This window comes from Hippocampus bargibanti, linkage group LG17 (assembly GCF_051943395.1).
Source record: "Hippocampus bargibanti isolate YZ-2025 linkage group LG17, ASM5194339v1, whole genome shotgun sequence".
Taxonomy (NCBI): domain Eukaryota; kingdom Metazoa; phylum Chordata; class Actinopteri; order Syngnathiformes; family Syngnathidae; genus Hippocampus; species Hippocampus bargibanti.
In genome coordinates, this window is record NC_142750.1 from 13,561,845 (window position 1) to 13,582,182 (window position 20,338).

At 41.8% G+C, this 20,338-nt stretch overlaps 1 protein-coding gene across 3 annotated transcripts in view; it reads right to left on the reverse strand.

The window, feature by feature from the left end:
• coro7 (coronin 7) overlaps positions 1–20,176 on the reverse strand; it is a 113,198-nt gene extending 93,022 nt beyond the window's left edge. Inside the window, exons 1-7 of one of the 3 annotated variants that reach the window (XM_089019317.1) lie at positions 19,902–20,164; positions 17,527–17,623; positions 17,149–17,229; positions 16,904–16,974; positions 16,334–16,520; positions 12,193–12,269; positions 4,960–5,010 (exon numbers count right to left, since the gene is read on the reverse strand). In XM_089019317.1, the coding sequence (XP_088875443.1) occupies positions 4,960–5,010; positions 12,193–12,269; positions 16,334–16,520; positions 16,904–16,974; positions 17,149–17,229; positions 17,527–17,623; positions 19,902–19,961 (624 nt within the window). In that variant the 5' untranslated portion in view covers positions 19,962–20,164. Of the gene's footprint in view, positions 1–4,959; positions 5,011–12,192; positions 12,270–16,333; positions 16,521–16,903; positions 16,975–17,148; positions 17,230–17,526; positions 17,624–19,901 lie in introns of all 3 variants that reach the window. The other 2 variants (XM_089019316.1, XM_089019315.1) reach the window with 2 other exon arrangements.
• Positions 20,177–20,338: the final 162 nt, after the last annotated feature.

Sequence of the window (20,338 nt, forward strand, 5' to 3'; positions counted from 1 at the left end):
TCCGTGTCTGAAACTCATGACAAAAAGTTACCGGACACCAGGGCAGACGACTTTGAAAAGTTGCCTGCCATATAGTTGCCTGCCCCATTTTTAACAACTTCAAACACAATAAGAAAAAAAAAAAAATCCATTGTTGCAAAGTATTAAGGATTGTTTTTATTAAGGATGTACCCACCCCAAGTGCTCCCTTGCTTCATTTATGGTAAATATCCCTTGCTGATGATTTTGCTCCAGTTGGTCGTTTGTCCATACACTGTTCGTTATTTTGCACAATGCGTGTTTGAGTTGCGTCGTCTGCTATAAGCCACGTGAACTCCACTTTCCACAATGCTTTTAATGTTCGTTCAATTTCTAAGCAACGTTCAAAACTCTCAAGTACACTTCACAGTCACGGGATAATGTACGTTTACGTTTTGTAGGGTCATAAATTTTATTAGCTTCTTTTGAATCTTTCTTCTGGGGCTGAGGTTCTGTGCATCTACTTTGGAAAATTATATGCAAATGTACGACCTTATAATGCTCAGGAAAGACGGAAGCACGAAGCAGGCGTCTGATTGGCTGCCGTGCCGAGTATGCAAATTGCCAAACGAACCGAAATTCAGAAATTTCCAAACCGAATAAAGATTTTGAATTCGGAATGATTTATTCTGATTTCGAAATCTTCGTTCAAACGTTTGCTTTATTAAATAAATCAAACGTTTGATTTGAAAAAATACATATATTTTTTATTTTTTTCTTGAAGTTGTCGGCCACCCGGGCGGAGACATTTTGTAAGTTGTACGCCCGACAGAAAAATTGCACGCGCGGGGCAGACATGTAGAACTATACCAGTGTATGAAAATACACTGGTATAGGTCTACATTAAATAGTTCTTGATTCGAAATGAGTTGGCCTTTCCAACTTCCCTCTGCGAACAACTTATTGACTGCAACTTTTGCATCCCATTTTCACCAATGAGGCACCAGAAGCATTGGAGTCCCGCAAGGATACGTCCTCTCTCCACTGCTCTTCTCCAAGCAAGGGTGTCAAACTTTTTGCCGCGGCCCATATTGTAGTTACGATTCCCTCTCGGTGGCCGTTAGGAATTTCAGGAAAACGTTGGAATGTTTAATTCCATCCACATATTACAAATAGAGCGCACAACAAATTAATGAATTATTAGTTTTCAAATTTGAAGTAAAGAATAATGACTGTTATTATGGTTTACATGGGACAACTTGAAATGTTGGTTGGACTTTAGCAAGCATCATGGAATTTCACAAGTTTGATTTGCTCTCACAGGCCAAATAAAATGATGTGGCGGGCCACATTTGGTCCTCGGACCTTGACTTTGACACCGGTGCTCGATAGGAATGATTGCGCCTCAACACAACCAGCCTTCAAACTCATAAAGTTCGAAGACGACACCACGGACATCGGTCAAATCAAAGACGGCGACAAGTCTGCGTCCTGACAAGAAGTGGAGCAGCTGGTGCTCTGGTGCAGCTAACACAGACGTCGGCAACCCGCGGCTCCGGAGCCGCATGTGGCTCTTTCACCCCCCTGCTGCGGCTCCCTGCGGCTTTAGAAAATAAATAATGAGTATTTCATTTAATGTATATTATTTTAGGTCGTTCGTTTTTAAAATGTAATTCTAAATTTGAAGATTATGGTGATTATAAATAATACAAAATAAAACGTATTCATTTTTTTGTCGCTCATAATATACGTCACAATCATCGGTGGACATATATCTGGTTACAACCGCCAAATTGCGCACGATTTCTTGAATAATTCGACCCCCAGGTAGGCCAACTATGGATAAATCTAAGAAAAGAAAAGTGTCTGAAGAAAACAGAACGTTTAATGATACGTGGGCAGATTTGTTCGCCTTCACTGCTGACGAGACGGGTTTACCGGTATGCTTAAGATGTAATGAGAAGTTAGCATCTTTTTTTTCGGAGTTTAAAATGTTTTTGTTGCGTGCAGAAATGTAATTTCGCTTCTCTGTAACAGTTCATTGATTCATAAATGCAACACGCTATAGTTTGTTTATGCATATATAAAGGTAAAAACGATGATGAAAAGATGCAGTGTTGTCTTCATTTTAAATGTCAAAAGGATTTTGTGGCTCCCAGTGTTTTCTTTTCTGTGGGAAATGGGTCGAAATGGCTCTTTGAGTCGTAAAGGTTGCTGACCCTTGAGCTAACACAACACTGATTTTGATTCTGATGGGGAACTGGTAGAGCCGCACACCTGATCCGTTTCTGACGTTTCTGCTTTCAGACAGATTTCAAAATGAAGTCGCCACCTGACTAAGCAGAAGCAGCAGACCAAAAAGGGAATATATCAAGCCTCAAATCAATTTGACTTGGGCGGAAGCCATGTGGCTGGAACAGAGGCAGACGGACGGGGTTTTGCTGACTCAGCGGGTCACTCCAACGCACTCCCTATTTGGTCGTCCGAGATTCACAAGAAAGTGGGAGGTAAGAATTGAGTTTTTTTTTTTCTTTCAATCTGACAGTCTCTGCAGCCATTTCCAGCAAGCGAGTCCAGTTAAATTTCAGCTCGCCACAGGATGGTTTGGAACAGTAAAGCCTAACCAGGCTTGTTGATTTTTCCATCATGGCGTCGAGATGCGAGCCTGACACACACGCACGCATGCACACGCACGCGCACACACACACACACACATACACACAAACACACGCACGCACACACTCACACACAGAGTGCACTTTCATGATTTAGTACAAATCCTGAGTTTATTAATGGCACGTCTGATCTTACTTTTTTGGTCGAAAGATGGTAAGAATAAAGGATTCAATAATTCACTTTTTTTTTCCTTTTCTTAGAGGCCGGCCTGCCTTCCGCAAGTAAGACAGCTCACATACTGCCGGGCCAATGCCAAGCCAGTGTTTTTGTTACCGTGACAGTTTCATTTTGCACTTGACGTGTGGGCATACCAGTTACCATACTTAACTACTCACAGAGAGACAATATGAAATAATATGTTCATTCCCTTTAATATAAAGGTGTCAAACTCATTTTTTATGATGGGCCACATTGTAGAAACCGTTTCCTCTCGGTATCCGTTATGAATTTGAGGCCATTAGAAGCCATTAGAATGTTTAATCTCCTCTATATATCCCATATAGAGCGCACAACAAATTAATGAATAACTAGTTTTCAAATCTGAAGTCAGGAATAATGACTGTTATTGTGGTTTACATACGAAGAAGGTGGAGGATTTTAAGTACTTGGGGTCACCTGTCCAGAGCAATGGAGAGTGTGGAAAAGAGGTGAAGAAGCGTGTCCAGGCAGGCTGGAGCGGCTGGAGAAAAATGTCAGGTGTGATGTGTGATAGAAGGGTTTCAGCGAGGATGAAAGGAAAAGTGTATAAAACAGTGGTCAGACCAGCCATGATGTTTGGACTGGAGACAGTGCCACTGAAGAAAAGACAGGAAGCATAGCTGGAGGTAGCAGAGCTGAAGATGTTGAGGGTTTTTTTGGGAGTGACCAGGTTGGATAGAATCAGGAATGAGTACATTAGAGGGACAACTCATATTATAGGCTTTGGAGAGAAAGTCAGAGAGGCCAGACTGAGATGGTTTGGACATGTCCAGAGGAGAGAGAGTGACTATATCGGCAGAAGGATGCTGAGTCTTGAACTGCCAGGCAGGAGACCGAGAGGAAGACCGAAGAGGAGGTTTATGGATGTGGTCAAAGAGGACATGAAGGTAGCTGGTGTGCGAGAAGAGGATGCACAAAACCGGGATAGATGGAGGACATTGATTCGCTGTGGCGACCCCTGAGGGGAAAAGCCGAAAGGAAAATAAAGAAGAAGAAGAAGATTGTGGTTTACATACGACAATTTGAAATTTTGGTACGGATTTTAGCAAGCATCATGGAATTTCACAAGTTTGATTTGTTTTTGCGGGCCGAATAAAATGATGTGGAAGGCCAGATTTGGACCCCGTGCCTTGACTTAAACACTTACAAACTTAATTGTTTCCCAGAAAGTGTGTATAAGGCGAAAAGTTCATCTGCCAAACATTTATTTCCCACGTGAAATCATTAAAAATTACAATAATCCATTCCCAGGTCCCCATAAAACATACATGTCAACTAAATAAGCCTTAAAACTACACAAAATATACCTTATTTTACGTATATTGGATTGTAATTCAAGAAATAAACTGGATTGTACAATAAAGTTGTTTTATTTACCTTTGCGATGGTTATTGATGTAGTTGCCTCTTGATGATATCCGAGTGAAGTTGCCGTGCTTTCTCGGCAATAATACCCTCACTCACAATGTCCCCTGCTAGCTGCTTTTCGTTAATCTAAATCAACAGAAGTTTTTCAACCCCTTCTATTGCCTGAGACCGTTCTTTAGACGACACAAAAACACCCTTAGCCACACATAGCAATGGTTGATTTAGCGTACTGGTACTGGATCGCTAAGTCACACAAACGCACACATCGTTCGTGTTTTTCCAATGATCTCCTTCTTCTGCTCGACCGTAATTTTCTTTTGTCTCCTCTTCGGTTTAACACTCGCCTGTGGTGGGGTCTTTTTCGCTCCCATAATAGCAAAAGTACTCCAATCGATAGCAAACCATGTCTGCACTCAAAGGGGTTGTGGAACACTAGTCCGCCAGCCACCGTTGCGCTGTGTGGTTTGGTTCGTCCGCCGAAAACTAGTTTGTATGTCAAGATTATATGTTCGTAAGGCAAAATGTTCGTGAGCTAAAGCGTTTGTAAGCTGAGGTATGACTGTATGCTGTAATACAAGGATGAAACTTGAGGTCAAAAAAGTAAAAAAAAGAAAAAAAAACTAGAGGTATGATACTGATGCATCAATGATGTCGGTTGGGATATTGGTGAGTTAACAGGAGTTTTGTGTGAGGTTACGATTAAGGTGGTGAGACTTTTCTCTTCTCCTATTCATTCCCATGTCAATGAAAAGAGACTCACCTGAACTGGTTTCAGCAGGGCTCTGGGGTCAAAAACTCGCAGCAGTTTGTCCTAGAGAAGGACAATAGCCATCATTAACCAATTTGGATAATACACAATGATCGAGAAAATATTTTCAAGGTGTAACATTTTCAGGACGGTTCGGTTAAACTTTCCAGATGATGTGCAAAAATGTATCCACTCCAGTGCCGGGGTTTTTGTCATTTTCACTCAAATTGCAGGACCCACGGAATATTGAGCTTGTAGAAGGGAAAACATTGCCATAGGTCCGACCAGCGCTTTATCGGGGAAAAAAAACAAGACAAAACCCCAACAAATTCGGGAATGGCGCTCCGCGTAACACTTTTCAATTCCCGAATAATTTCAGGGATGGCAGCGAATGAGTTAAAGATCCCGCTGAATTATGATACCGAAGATATTTTAGGATAGTTGCATGTATTTGGCCGGAACATTTGCAACATGGCGTCACAGCAGAAGCAATTGAACGTGTGTGTTGTTCACGTGTAAAGACAAAGTCCGCTTGGCGCCAAAATTTCATTGCATCTAACGGGAAAAAGAAAGACTCAAAAGAATTTTGGGAGATAACAATATCCGTTTTCTATTGTCACCTATGTGTTATCATATTGTATAATGAGAGAGATAAATAACAACAATGACATTTGAAAGACAACCGACGCCTCTGGACAAGTTGTGTCCATAATTTGTAAAATCACTTCAAATTCATTGTACTGAGCATATTTTACAAAGATTCCACCGCATATAGCTATAGTATTTTACATTTTAAGACTCGTGCTGAATATTCAGGAAGTCTTGTATTGAGTTGGTGACGATTCCTGACGTGACATCACGTTTGGAACGCCCCTGACCGAGAAAGCGACACACATTTTGGGTACTTTGTTTGGTCTGAAAACTTCGTGTTGATCTGTGTTGATGGCGAAATTAGAAGGAAAACACATAAATAACGCAATGGTGAATCGTTGTGTGTTGCACCAAGACTACTATTTGATACTAACTGACACAAATTCCTAGCAGACAAATCAGCCCATTTCCAATGGAGCTTGAGCGCCATCTTGTGCATTTGCCGGGATGCTACATTTGAGTTGATACGGGAGGATTTCTTTAAAGGACAACCAACGTCACTTTTTTGTTTTTTAACTGACATCAGAAAAACGTTTTATAGCATCTAAACTACCCAAAACACACAGTATGATATTTTTAGTTGAATGCAAAATACCAATAAAATGACTTTAAGTGTCCAAAATCTGCAAAAAAATTGGGCATTTTCAGAAAGTCCCACCCCCAGTTTGTGACGTCACGCCAAGACGTCTTGCATTGCTTGTGAATCAAAACAATGGCTTCAGATTGTGAGAATATGCTTTCTTGTTACACATCCAGTTATGAATATGTTTCATATAGTTCTGAAGAGGAAAGCATACATGTTTGCAATCGATTAAAGAATTATACGTGCCATTTTGAGGCAACATTGGGGGAAAATCTCTCACCCAAAAAAAAGAGGCACAAAATGGCGACCTCCAGTGGCCACCTTCGCTTCCACAGGCTGATAAATTCCTTATATGGAGCTTGGATGCCCTCTTCTGGCACCTTTTGGGTCCAATGCGGTTTTCAGACCAAACATGTACAGCAAAATACATTGACGTGATGGAAGGACTGCTACAATGTGTCTTTTTTCGGTCAGGGGGCGGCCCTTTCGTGACGTCACGTACGGACTCGTCACCAACTCAAAAACGGTATGCGGTGGAATCTTATTAAAATACGCTCAGTAGAAGTCATTTGAAGCCATTTTACAAATTATGGACAAAACTTGTCCGGAGACGTCGGTTGTCCTTTAATCGATTGCAAACATTTGTGCTTTCCTCTTCAGAACTATTTGAATCATATTCATAACTGGATGAGTAACAAGAAAGCATCTTCTCCTGATCTGAAGCCATTGTTTTGATTCTTGAGCGTGACGTCACCAACAAGGGGGTGGGACCCTCTGAAACTGAAACTTTAAGTCATTTTATTGGTATTTTTCATTTGAGTAAAAATATCAGCCTGTGTATTTTGGGTATTTTAGATGCTATAAAACATTTTTCTGATGTCAGTTAGGAAACAGTTAGGAAAAATTGTGTCGGTTGTCCTTTAAGTCTTTTAAATGAGCTTCTGAACTTCTGATGAACTATTATAACAGTCGGCCTTGAATGTTTGAGGTTAACTATGCATACATTTACTGATTTGCATTTTTTCCCTTCAAATGAGTTTTTTTGTGTGTGTGCTCTTTCTGAAATGTCCCAAGATTCCAAACTAGTCTGCCAAAACCCTGTCGAAATTGGAATTTATTTCAAGGAAGTGCGTTGAAGTGCTACGTCTCGACTGAAAAGACATTCTGGGAAGAGAGCCAATAAGAGTTGATGCTACATGTGAACATACAGTAGAAATGCATACTTGAGGTACAATTTTTTTCAAAATAAAATTAGATGGCATTCTTTTTTTAAAAGGGTAATGTAATTTTAGTTTGAAATTCTATGAAATAGTTTTGGAATCTGATCATAGTTTGGGGCATTTTCTGTGTAAACTATGGGTAACGGTAGTCATCAATGACTTTTTTTGCGATTCATGTCAAAATAAACACCTCTGGACGGCAAGATCATCCCGTTTTCTTCTGTCATGGCCTTGATGTGCCCACCCTTCTCCACCTGCCTGGCTGCCACCAGTGCGCTTTGACAAAATCAATCGAACGAGAGCTGACAATACATACAACTGGTGCTTTTTTATATTGTACTACATCAAATGAAATTTGGAATGGGTCAAAAGAGTTGCCGCCCCGCCCTCACATGGCTACACCATCAGGAGAAGGGCAACTTTGTTTGTGCGTGCGTATACAGCAGGACCACTCAACAACCTGATGCCCATCGGCTGTGACCTCATCTGAAACAACACACACTCAATTTTTATTATGACCATCCTTCCTCAACAGCGGAGGGGGAGAGTTTATTGACTCAACATGTTGGTATCCGACCTAATAAATGTAATTGTTGCCTCCTAATTTTCTTCCCTCCCGATGATGTTTGGCGTTAATGCATTCAAGTAGCTGGCGCGCCTTCCTGGTGGGCAAAGGAACAGGTCACTAATTGAGGGAATAGTACCAACATGTACTAACTGCTGCAAAAAATGAATTGAAGTGCATGAAGCAGAATCTGAATATCGTATTTTTTTGAAGATGCTTATCACTGTTTTGTGTGTGTGTGTGTGTGTGTGTGTGCGCGTGTGTGTGTGTGTGTGTGTGTGTGTGTGTGTGTGTGTGTGTGTGTGTGTGTGTGTGTGTGTGTGTGTGTGCGTCTAACGGGAGGTTGTGTGTGAGGGTGGTTGTGACTGTTAAGTGTGTGTGGCTATATGTGTGTGTGTTTTACGAGAGGTTCTGTGTGACAATGTATGTGACTTGTGTGTGTGTGTGTGTGTGTGTGTGTGTGTGTGTGTGTGTGTGTGTGTGTGTGTGTGTGTGTGTGTGTGTGTGTGTGTGTGTGTGTGTGTGTGTGTGTGTGTGTGTGTGTGTGTGTGTGTGTGTGTGACTGTTGTGTGCGTGTGCGTGCAGAATCGACAGCTGTTTAAGCAGCCTTAAGCGACCTCATTTTCTAAATGAGCTTTCCCAGCTTGACTGTACACAAATTTGCCTAGTATGCAAACACACACACATACACGTACACGCACGCACACACACACACGATGGGTAATCTTCAGGATTCACGAGGCGCCCTCTTTGCGCTGCAAACACACTTTGCTGCCAGACGCCCAATCTCAAGTCTCCCACGGTTACACACCAGGAGGTGATTGGCAGGTGGAGGGATGGGGGGGATTCCTCTGGTGCCTCACTCCACAATGTCCATTTTAAACATAAAAGCGGGGCTCGAGGCAGACGGAGAGTTCCAGTCACACCTCAAACCGAACCCGCGGAATTCGCCTGCTTCACTCCCTCATTAGAATAAATCATGAATGGGCTCCTTCTTCTACAGAATGTATCAAAAATAATTCCATTGGTGATCCAAACAAGACCTGTTGTGATCCGCTCAGTACTTTTGCTTGCCCTCCCCCTGCTACCCCATCCAAATGTTTACCCAATGGGAGCACCCAACGGCTTGGACCTACACGTGGGCAGGCTCCATTTGCTTTAATAAGCCGAACTGGGGAGATTTAAAAAGGCCGTTTGGGTTAAATGACATCGAGGAATCTCAGTGGTTTCCCAACCACCGAGCTCGGATCTCGGCTTGTGTTACGAGTTCTTGAGGGAGGCTCCTCCATGGAGGCTGACAGCAGGGCAGGTAGTAGCATTGAAGGGAATGATTATCCCTTCAGGCTAAACGTCATGATTGGGACGTGACCCGTGATGCTGACAGACTCATTTGTTACTTGTCAAAGCAAAGATAAACAAAATGGGGGATGGGCCTAACCATCAGACCAGTTAAGCGGACACATGGGGCGCATTTTCCGAGCGACGTTTCTTCGGATTTAAGGGAAATTAAGACCATCACACGTCGCTCAGTACCATACGGAGACTCATTTTCACGTCAATCATCATTAGCCAACATTTGGGTGAGGCTCCAGAGCTCAGCTCATGCATACACCATCACAAAGACCCTCTTGATTTTGATGCAAAATGGTATGGGAAGGGAAAATGGCGGCCTTTCTTTGCAAGTCAATGCTGCACTCAGAATAATCGGGGAATGGGGTCTGATAAAGTTGAGGCAACTCTGTGAGACAATGTACCAAAAGAATTGCCAGAAGTCACCTTTCTTCAGGGGGAAATGGAGGTCTTCGTTTGCATGTGGGATTGATGTATTAACTTTTTTTTTTGCGGGGGTGCCGATAAAGCACTAGTCAGACCTGCAGCAATGTTTTCCCTTCCATAAGGGGGCATCATTTCCCTTTTTTCCACGTTAGCTGTTGTTAAAGTGCTATATAAACCAATATGTGTATTGCATAGTATTTTGGACAGCTGCCTTCATTTCAAGCTAATATAACTTTAGACCCATATTACTTGGGAATTAACTATTTTTTTCTGATGAAAGAAGAAGGTCTAAGGTTTCTAGCATTGCATTGAATGTTGATGTAGTCCTAAAACTCAATATTCTGTGGGTCCTGGAATTTGAGTGACAATGACAAAAACCCTGGCACTGGAGTGGACAGTATTTGCACGTCTGGCATTGAATGAGTTAAAGTGACCAACAAATGTGGTTTTTTTCCTGCGTAGAAAAGGGAAACTTCCGTTTTCATCAAACACTTATATTATCAATTGAAAGCCAGCGTTAAATTGGGGCATGGCGTCTTTTGGATCTTAACGTTCATTGCTACCCTTCGCACCCTGCCGACAACCTTTTCCAGCTACTCCCCTCAGCCATGCGCTCCAAATTCAGCAGACATTTAAACAGCTTCTTCCCCCGTCGCCATTAACACTCTTGACAGTAACCCAAATCTAACAGTATAGTGCCTCTTTGCAATTTTGCACAAACCTGCCGAACAACATCCCGTTATAATCATTGTAGCTTCAGCTTTGTACTCACTTGAACCATTGTTACTGACCTATATAATCTCTAGCGACCAGACACTTTGAGGCGCTCAAGGACATCTGCCTAATTGCACACTTGTTTTATTAGAAATACGGCGACTGATCACTTTAAAATGGTTCACTGATTTTCTGCATCAACTGTACAACTGTTGTCTGATTTTATTATACCACTGATCACTTTAGCTCTGCTTGACACCTTGCACATTGTTTCAATTGCTCCTGAGAGGTACCACTTGCATTAAGGAATTAGATGAGATTAGAGTAGCCTTTATTACTGTCCTCCATACTTATTTGTCTTTTTTATGATGATACTAGTGCGATATGTTCTACCGGAGACAAAAACCTTGTGTGTTCTACACATTTGGCCAATAAACATTATTCTGATTCTGCCATTACTTTATATTACCATGACCTCAACTTCACGAGCAACCATTCAAAATGTGTTAATCACATTGTGAACCCACGTGTTTTACTTTCACCTCAAAAGCACACGGTAAAAGCCACTCCAAAATCTTAACAACCGAATGGAAATCCCTACGAGTGCTGTGTGATTCATTGCTGATGACGCTTTGGAGAATAGCCCATGTACTCGGACACATAACACACAAAAACACAGCTTTCACTCCTTCTGTTTTGCTGAGCAAGGGAAGTCACGTGAGGGCAAAGTAAATCGTTCTAAACACCCCCCCCCCCTCTCCTCCGCCACACACACACACACACACACACACACACACACACACACACACACACACACACACACACACACACACACACACACACACACACACACACACACACTGAAAATATTCCAACAACTACCATTGGATTGCTTCTCTGCTCTCTTGAAGTGCGTTGTGTACACTAGACATGAGACATTTGGACAGAGTGGAGATGCATCTAGTTGACTGGCGCCATCCCGTGGTCAAATATATAATGTCAAAAAGAGCAGAGAAGAAAATTCAAAGGAATCAATCCATATTTGCATCACCTTTTCGACATCTTGTATTTATTTATGATGAACTGCAACAAAGGTTGAGCGGTACCACAGAATTGATCACGACATATTTTGGGAAGAAAATAATCGAATTAAAAAAGTGACCTATGAAGCGTGTTAACTCATTTGCTGCCATTCCCAAACTTCTTTGGGAATTGAAAAGTGTGACGTTGAGCGCCATTCCCGAATTTGTTCGGATTTTTGCTTTTATTTCTGGGGGTGCCAAAAAGTGCTGTTCAGACCTGCAATGTTTTTTCCCTTCTACTTTATTCTATGTTAGCGCTTTGTTCAGCTGTTGTTAGAGCACTACTGTATATAAATCAATATGTATTATTTGTGTTGTATTTTGTACAGCCGCCGCCGTTTCAAGCTCAGCTGACTCCACAATCATATAATTTAGGAATTAACTCTTTTTCTGAGGAAAGAAGAGAGTTGAAGTTTTCTAATGCTGTATTGAATGTTTATGTAGTCCTAAAACTCAATTATCGTGGGTCCTGCAATTAGAGTGAAAATGAAAAAAAAACGCCGGCACTGGAGTGCACACATTTTCTGGTAGTCATCTAGTAGTGAATGAGTAAACTGTAAGTGTCTTCTGATGTTGTGGGTCAAACTGACACATCGCAAAGCGTGCAACATCATGGTGAAAAGGTCAGAAAATCTTGTGGGCGCTTGTGCTCACCTTGCAAGTGGAAGCCAGTAGTGAACCGTCCTGTTTCCAGCTCAGACTCTGCAGTTGGTCGGCGTGCTCCTCCAGAACTGGAGACATGATAAGGCATCATAAACGGCGTTATCCTTAATTGCCGAGGCAGAACATGACGATTATGTGTGTTGAAGGAATGAAGGAATCTCTCTCTCTCTCTCTATATATATATATATATATATATATATATATATATATATATATATATATATATACACAGTAAAGTCTCGTTATATCGATATTCTCGGGATTCGGAAAAAATATCGATATAACCGGACTATCGATATATCTGATCCTGTGGCATGTAAATTTTGTCCTTGCGTTCATAGAAATAGTATCGTAATAAGCAGTACTATTGATATAACCGATATTGATATAACGAGACTTTACTGTATATATAAATACAGTGAGACCTCAACTTACGAACTTAATTGGTTCCCAGACAGAGTGTGTAAGATGAAAAGTGTGTATCTCAAAAAAAAATTCCAATAGGAAACCATTAAAATGGGTATAATCCGTTCCCGGGTCAACTAAATAAGCCTAAAAACTACACACAACATACCTTATTCTATGTATAATAAATGTGCTATTGTATTGAAAGAAATACACTGCATTGTATCATAAAGTCACTTTATTTACATTTGTGATGGTCATTTATGGCGTGATGGAATGGTGTTGGAGGTCGAAGGTCAAAGGGAATTGCTGTTTGGAAAGGGAGGCGCATTACATGAGGACTGTAATTAAAGAAATAAACTGTGCTGTAAAATAAAGTTTTATTTACCTTTTTGATGGTCGTTGATGGGAGGAGAGTCACCTTCCATAAGGACTGTTGGTAACTTAACCTCTGGTGCTGTTCGGTCGTGTGCTTCTGCCGAAGATCACTTCGCCAGCCGTGGTGGGTGTGCATTATGAAAATAGTGCTTATTATAAGGTTTAATTTTCATAAATTTGACGTTTGTAAGACGAAAAGTTTGTAAGATAAGGTGTTTGTAAGTTGAGGTCTCACTGCGAATATATATATATATATATATATATATATATATATATATATATATATATATATATATATATATATATATATATATATATATATATATAGACATCGGCGACGGTGACGTTGATTGCGCTGCCATGGTGCTTTGCAGGACACTGAGGAAGAACGGCCGCCGACGTCAGCGTTCTTCCTCAGTGTCCTGCAAAGCGCCATGGCAGTGCAATCAATGTCACCGTCGCCGATGCCTGGCCTATCCATGACCAACCCCACACTCCTTCGTTCCTTCGCTCCCTCATCGAGTCCCCGACTCGACCGACCCCAGCCGAACAACTCAGCGGTGAGAAGACCTTCCGGATTCGACTCGATGGCCGCGAGGACACTTTCCATCGATTAACCCAAACTGGCAGTCGTAGAGCACTCGCTGCCGTGCTCCCGTACAACGACTTCAGCCACCACCAAAACTTTCTCGGCCACCTTCCCACTGACGCGCACCATGCCTCGTGATCGAATGTCATCGTGCCTGGCCTCTCCTTGTCGCCGGACGACTTTTTTTTAATTGTTCTTTATTTTTCCTTCATCGCTTTCACCGACTTCAGATCCAGGAGGGGAGCCCTGTGGCTGTGTCTTTCAGCCTGACGCATTTCCCACGCATGAAAATAAGTAGCCGACCCGGGACAGAGAGAATCAGAATCATCTCGGACTCAGACCCAGACAGACACACAGCTCGCAGAGACCCGCTCAGCATCGGACGGAGTTTTACAACACGACTTGTTCGACTCTACGCCACGATCAAGCTCTGCGTGTCACCTGCCTGGTAGATCTGGCAACGAACCTACTTACAGATTGAAGAGAAAAATCAAACTCTTGAGACACTGCTTCTTTCAGTTTCCAACCTTGGAAACTGAAAGCATAAGGTAATCCACACAGAAGGGGTCTCACACCCTGAAGGAACAATAGCAGACATTGAAAATAGCCTCGGTATACCACAGGCCAATGGCAACCTCGAACTAGCAACAAGGAAAGTGGCTACGACCAAATTCCTCCAGCGGGTGAGGCAAATCCTAAGAAGCCAGGTCAATGGCAAAAACAAGACCCGGGCAATAAACAGCTATGCCCTGCCAGTGACCCTGCAGGAATAATAAGGCGGCCAAAGGAAGAGATTCAGACCACGGATTTTAAGACCCGAAAACTCCTCACCACGTATGGAGGGTTCCATCCCAAGTCCAGCACCGTCAAACTGTACACAAGCCGTAAGGAAGGAGGCCGGGGACGAGTGAGTGTGAGAGCCACTGTCCAAGATGAAACATCCAAGCTCCATGAATACATCAAAGAGAAGGCTCCAACGGATGATGTACTCAGAGAATGTCTCAGACAATGGGGACAGGGGATGAGGTGCTAGAAGAGGGACAATCATGGGAGGAAAAGCCCCTACACGGGATGTACCACCGAACCATAACTGAAGTGGCTGATCTCAAGAAGTCCTATCAGTGGCTAAAGAGGGCTAGCCTAAAGGACAGCACAGAGGCACTCATCCTGGCTGCTCAAGAGCAGGCCCTCAACACCAGAGCCATTGAAGCAAGGATATACCACACCTGGCAAGACCCAAGGTGTAGGTTGGGCAAAGAGGCACCTGAGACAATCCAACACATAAATGCAGGGTGTAAGATGCTGGCAGGAAAAGCCTACATGGAGCGTGATAACCAGGTGGCTGGCATAGTCTACCGAAACCAGGTGGCTGGCATAGTCTACCGAAAAGTCTCCGAAATCTGTGCGGAGTATGGACTGGAAACCCCGAGGTCAAAATGGGAAACACCTCCCAAGGTAATAGAGACTGAACGAGCAAAGATCCTGTGGGACTTCCAGACACAGACTGACAAGATGTTAATGGCCAACCAACCAGATATCGTGGTCATTGATAAAGGGCAAAGGAAAGTCGTGGATGTAGTGGTCCTGGGGCTGACGGAAACATCAGAAAGAAGGAACATGAGAAAATTGAGAAATACCAAGGGCTCAGATTAGCTGGAGAGAGCCTGGAAGGTAAAGGTGACAGTCGTGCCTCTGGTGGTCGGAGCACTCGGGGCAGTGACCCCAACGAGTGGTTGCAACAGATCCCGGGAACATCGGATATCTCGGTCCAGAAAAGTGCAGGGATACTGACACCACCCATGGGGGGGCGAGACGAGGATGTTTTATATATATATATATATATATATATATATATATATATATATATATATATATATATATATATATATATATATATATATATATATATATATATATATATATATGTTTTATCTGTTTTATCTGTTAGCTATTAGCTGGCTATTAGTTAGCTATCTAGTTTTCTATTTGAGTTATTCTGGGGTGAGTGAACGCTGGCGCGTGTGGCTGCCGCTGCTCACCCACAGAAAAAACATATCTTCTGACTGCAAAGCGACCTAGAGTGTTTTGAAAGGCGCTTATAAACTAAATGTATTATTAATATTATATATATATATATATATATATATATATATATATATATATATATATATATATATATATATATATATATATATATATATATATATATATATATATATATATTAGAATAGAAAAAAAAGTTTTGTTTATTTTATTTTTTTATTAATGGCATGCAAATGTGCAAACAAACCAAGTAAAAGAAACAACACTGCAAACAAAGCAGAATAAAATCAAACACTGGCTTTGACAGCTGGTCTCTATTCTCAAAAAAAAGAAAGACTGCCAACAACTACCGATAACAATGTTCTTCTCTCGGAGAAAGACTCCTTAAAAAAAAAAAAAAATGTTTTTTTTTACTATTGTACTTCGCAGATTTCACCTATTGCAGGCTATTTTTGGAACGTATCTCCCGCGATAAACTACGGTTCACTGTTCATATATATATATATATATATATATATATATGTATCATCTCATTTTCCGTACCGCTTATTCCTCATTAGGGTCGCGGGGGTTGCTGGAGCCTATCTCAGCTGTCTTCGGGCACGAGGCGGGGGACACCCTGAATTGGTTGCCAGCCAATCGCAGGGCACACAAAGACATACAACACTCACTCTCAGACAGAGAGACAGACGAGAGAATTTTTAATGGGGAAAATACCTGCGAGGGGCGTATCCTGACGGCATGTGTCCCAAATTAGTGGGCACTTTGCAGCGCCGATGGCCAGCAGCCCAGAAGAGGTCGGGTGGAAGAGGACGAGCTCCAGCAGTCCCCAACCAGGTCTGAGAATGAGCTCGGGCGCCATGGGCTGTTCCAGCTCTGGGGCGCACAAATGCCACAGCTTCACCTGCGCACACAGACACTAATTAGGTCAAATCATACAAATTTGATAAACTGTATCACTGCTTTGATTTAATATAGTATAATAGCTAGAATTTTTGGGGGGGAGGTGGGGTGGGTATGAAATAAAACATGTTCATGAAACAATATCAAATAAAAATGCTTAAAAAAACACCAAACATAGCATAAACATCTTGAACATTTTTCTTTTCATGTTGTCAATAAATATCATACAAGAACTTAATTTCATTTTTAAATGTGCCAAAACACCCGGAGCCGAACATGACATGCAGGAAAGGAGGTGGTTTAAACAACACAATGTGAAGCGGAAGCTACCAAGACGCTCAGATGGAGGACAATGTCAGGTTCGGAAAGGAGCTGTTCACTCACTGTTTCATCCGCGGAACAAGTTGCCAGAAGATTCTCATCAAATGGAGAAAAGTCCAAGTCTGTCACCAGATCTGATGGAGAAAGGGGACATATGATTAAAATTTACTTTCTAATCTATACAGGTGATAGGCTCTTTTTGTTTTACATTTATTTTTTTAAGGCTGACTGCAATGTGAAATCCCAGAATGAGTCTGGTGAATGCTTCAGTCGCCTTTGAATTATTCAAGGCTTTAATCAAAAAATACCAGAATGACAGGAAATCTGGATGACGCTCCATTGTCCATCCGCCGCAGTTTTCACAGATGTCAGGCCCACCATTCCGCCTCCTGCAAACACACCATGCATGCACCATAGCACATCATAAAAACAGCATCAGAAATAAACATGGACAACATGAAGAAATCTGCAAATGCAGAACTCAAAATCCAAAATATAAAAACAAAACATTCATGAAAGGAACTAGCGTACTATCTCTCTGGGTTTCTGCGCATTCATTCACAACTGATCACATACTCTGTATTCAGCATAGTTCGAACAATCTCAGTGCCAAGGAACTATGTTGAAGTCAGTTGAGGAGATGAATTTGGATAAAACGCACCAAAGTGTCCACAATTAATTCTTACCAGCATGCTCTGCATTGAAGGCCACCAGCTTGGCGCTCGCCTTGATCTGGTTTCCCTGGCAGGTGAAGGATCCGCCACGGACGTTGTTTATCCATCCCTGGAATTCCAAAAGGGACCATAAGACATGTGACAGAAATTCACTAAAACCTGGTATGTGTCATTTGACCAGAGAAAAAAAAACACACACATATATCCACATATATATTTTGTATATATACAAACGTTCTTTTCCATTTAACTTCACCATTTTTGGATTTGTTTTCAAAATCGCTGAATTTTCACATTTACCGTTCAAATACTAAGTAGAGACGAGCGGTGAGGCACCAGCGGGCTGAGCCTCACCATGGATTGCACAATCACTATGCTAACTGTGCTGTCTTGCTCTGCAGTGAGACCGCATTGCTGTCCCTCTGCATATCGCTATTAAAGTGTTCAAAAGCTTTTAGTATATGAACTCAGTAGCTGCCGTATATAATACACAGTCACTGTACATTATAAACACGGTACTACAGTGTTTATTTTATTTTGATCAAAACTGTGTGCATAGGTGAGGCACACAGTTCTCCTGCCTCATGACAGGGGGCGCTGGTGATTAGAGATTCTTCTTGCGACTTCTCGGCTGCAGAATGATAGAATTAGTGACAGCGAGCTACAGCAAACAGTTAGCAAGTTAAGTGCAACCATCCAGTCATTGTTTCGTGTTGTTTGGCCTTATTTTCAGAATGGTGGATTACATATCTAAATTGAAAGAATTTTCGAAACTGGACTTTCAATCGAAGCAGGAGATAATAAAGGAAGACCAACACCGGACTGTGTTGCTCACAAACGGTGAGGGATGAATGTAAATCTCCTGGACAGCTTCTCAGCGTTTTGGCCAAGAAGGATCTCATTGAAACTATTCCTGAAGCGACAAAGTTGCTCCAGCTCGTGCTCACTGTTCCAGCTACGACAGCATCAGTGGAGCGGTCATTCTCAGCACAAAGGACTGAAAACATACAATCGGAACAGGACTGATCAAGGAAAACTTTCTTCACTGGCAGTGATATCCATTGAGACAGAGAGATTTGGACTTCATTTATAAGTAAAGGTAACATGATAATAACGTTTTTTAATTCTTTTTTTTCTATGCTACAGTTTGTATATAGTATATAAAGAATGCTGACATGATATTTTAAACAAAACACGTTAACTGTTGCCAATCAAATGGTGAATAAGCTACTCTGTGGAGTTCATATATTTGTATGTCTGACTGTGATGACGTAGTGCCTAACCAGCCATGAACCTCACCGCACGTCACTGATATATATATATAACAAGACACGTATACCAATGGCGTGACGGATATATCGATATAAACATATATAATAACCGGATTATCGTAATAACCGGTATCGTACTAAACGGTACTATACTATATATATATATATATATCGATATATATATATATATATATATATATTTTAAACAAAACACGTTATATATATATATATATATATATATATATATATATGAACCTCATATAATAGCATATTTATTCAACTTGAGACTTCTAAAATTGGGTTTGAGTTAGTGAAGCACATTGCAGGTCCAGGAAACATGCATGGCCTGGCACCACACTCAAGGTTGTCAATATAGTGTAATTTCCCGCACAAGATCACAACTAACGGGCCCTGGTCTGGACAAACAAAGTCATGCTGCAATAAAATGAAGAAAAAAAGAAACAGGAAGGACCGAGCTGACGTGAAGTTCCTGTGGATGACCAACGTGCTGCAGAAGTGGAAGTACATTGTGTATCATTTCATTTCAGATAATTGGATTTCTTACATTCTTGCATGCATGCATATAATCCGCATTCCTTGATTATTTCTGTGGGTGTAATGATTAGTTTCCTTTTCAACAAATGGATTTCAATTGCCACAAATTGTGAGGCGTCCCTGACGCCTTTTCCACTTAATAAAACGACAGTACAACGCCATCTAGTGTGATTTAGATGTCGTGCACAGATTGGAGGAAGATATTGCCCCTCTTCAACATTCCTGGGATTTTACAGCCACTTTTACATAATTCTGCGGGCTCTGCAATTTGACACGAATCAATTTTTTAAACGGATGCAAATAGGCTTGTCATGACATATACTGCGGTTGGATGGTATGTAGACTGCTTTGCATCCATTAAAATTACTACAGATAGTCGATGTGAACGATAATGGGATATCTTCCAAATGCAGGAAGTTCATCACGACCAAGCATGCGTGCAGGTGGGCGTGCAGGAAAGCAGGCGTTTCCCCCACTCCCACCCACGACAGTTTAGTCGTACCCCGCGGCGATGCTAATGCTACAAAACGAGCAGACACTACAGGCTAGTTGACTACTCACGTCCTTCTTGGCGATTTTCGGAATTGTGTTTTTAAATTTTGAGGTTTTGAAGCGGTTCATCGTGCCCTCTTCTCGCTGTTTGTCGTGTGTCAATATCTTCCGGGTGTCTCTGCCGGTGGCAGTGCAAACGTCAAAGTGTTCCTGAAAAAGCAGGTTGTGCCGCCCGGCGGTGGTGGTCGCTCGTTTCACGATGAGCGAACGTCGCGCAAGGGAGGAGTTGCCGCTGGAACGGAACGCTCGGTCGCGTGCAAGCGAGGTGTTGCTCGTGTTGCTTTCAGTGAATTGTAGGATTGCTGGGATTCTTTCCTAGTACGGTCCGACTGGATATGTTGATCTCACGTTTTTGCACGAAACGCATTTTCGTTTGGCAAATTTTTCACATATATATTGAACAACGGTAGGAATAAAAGTTCAGAAGACTTTCAATCCGTATAGCC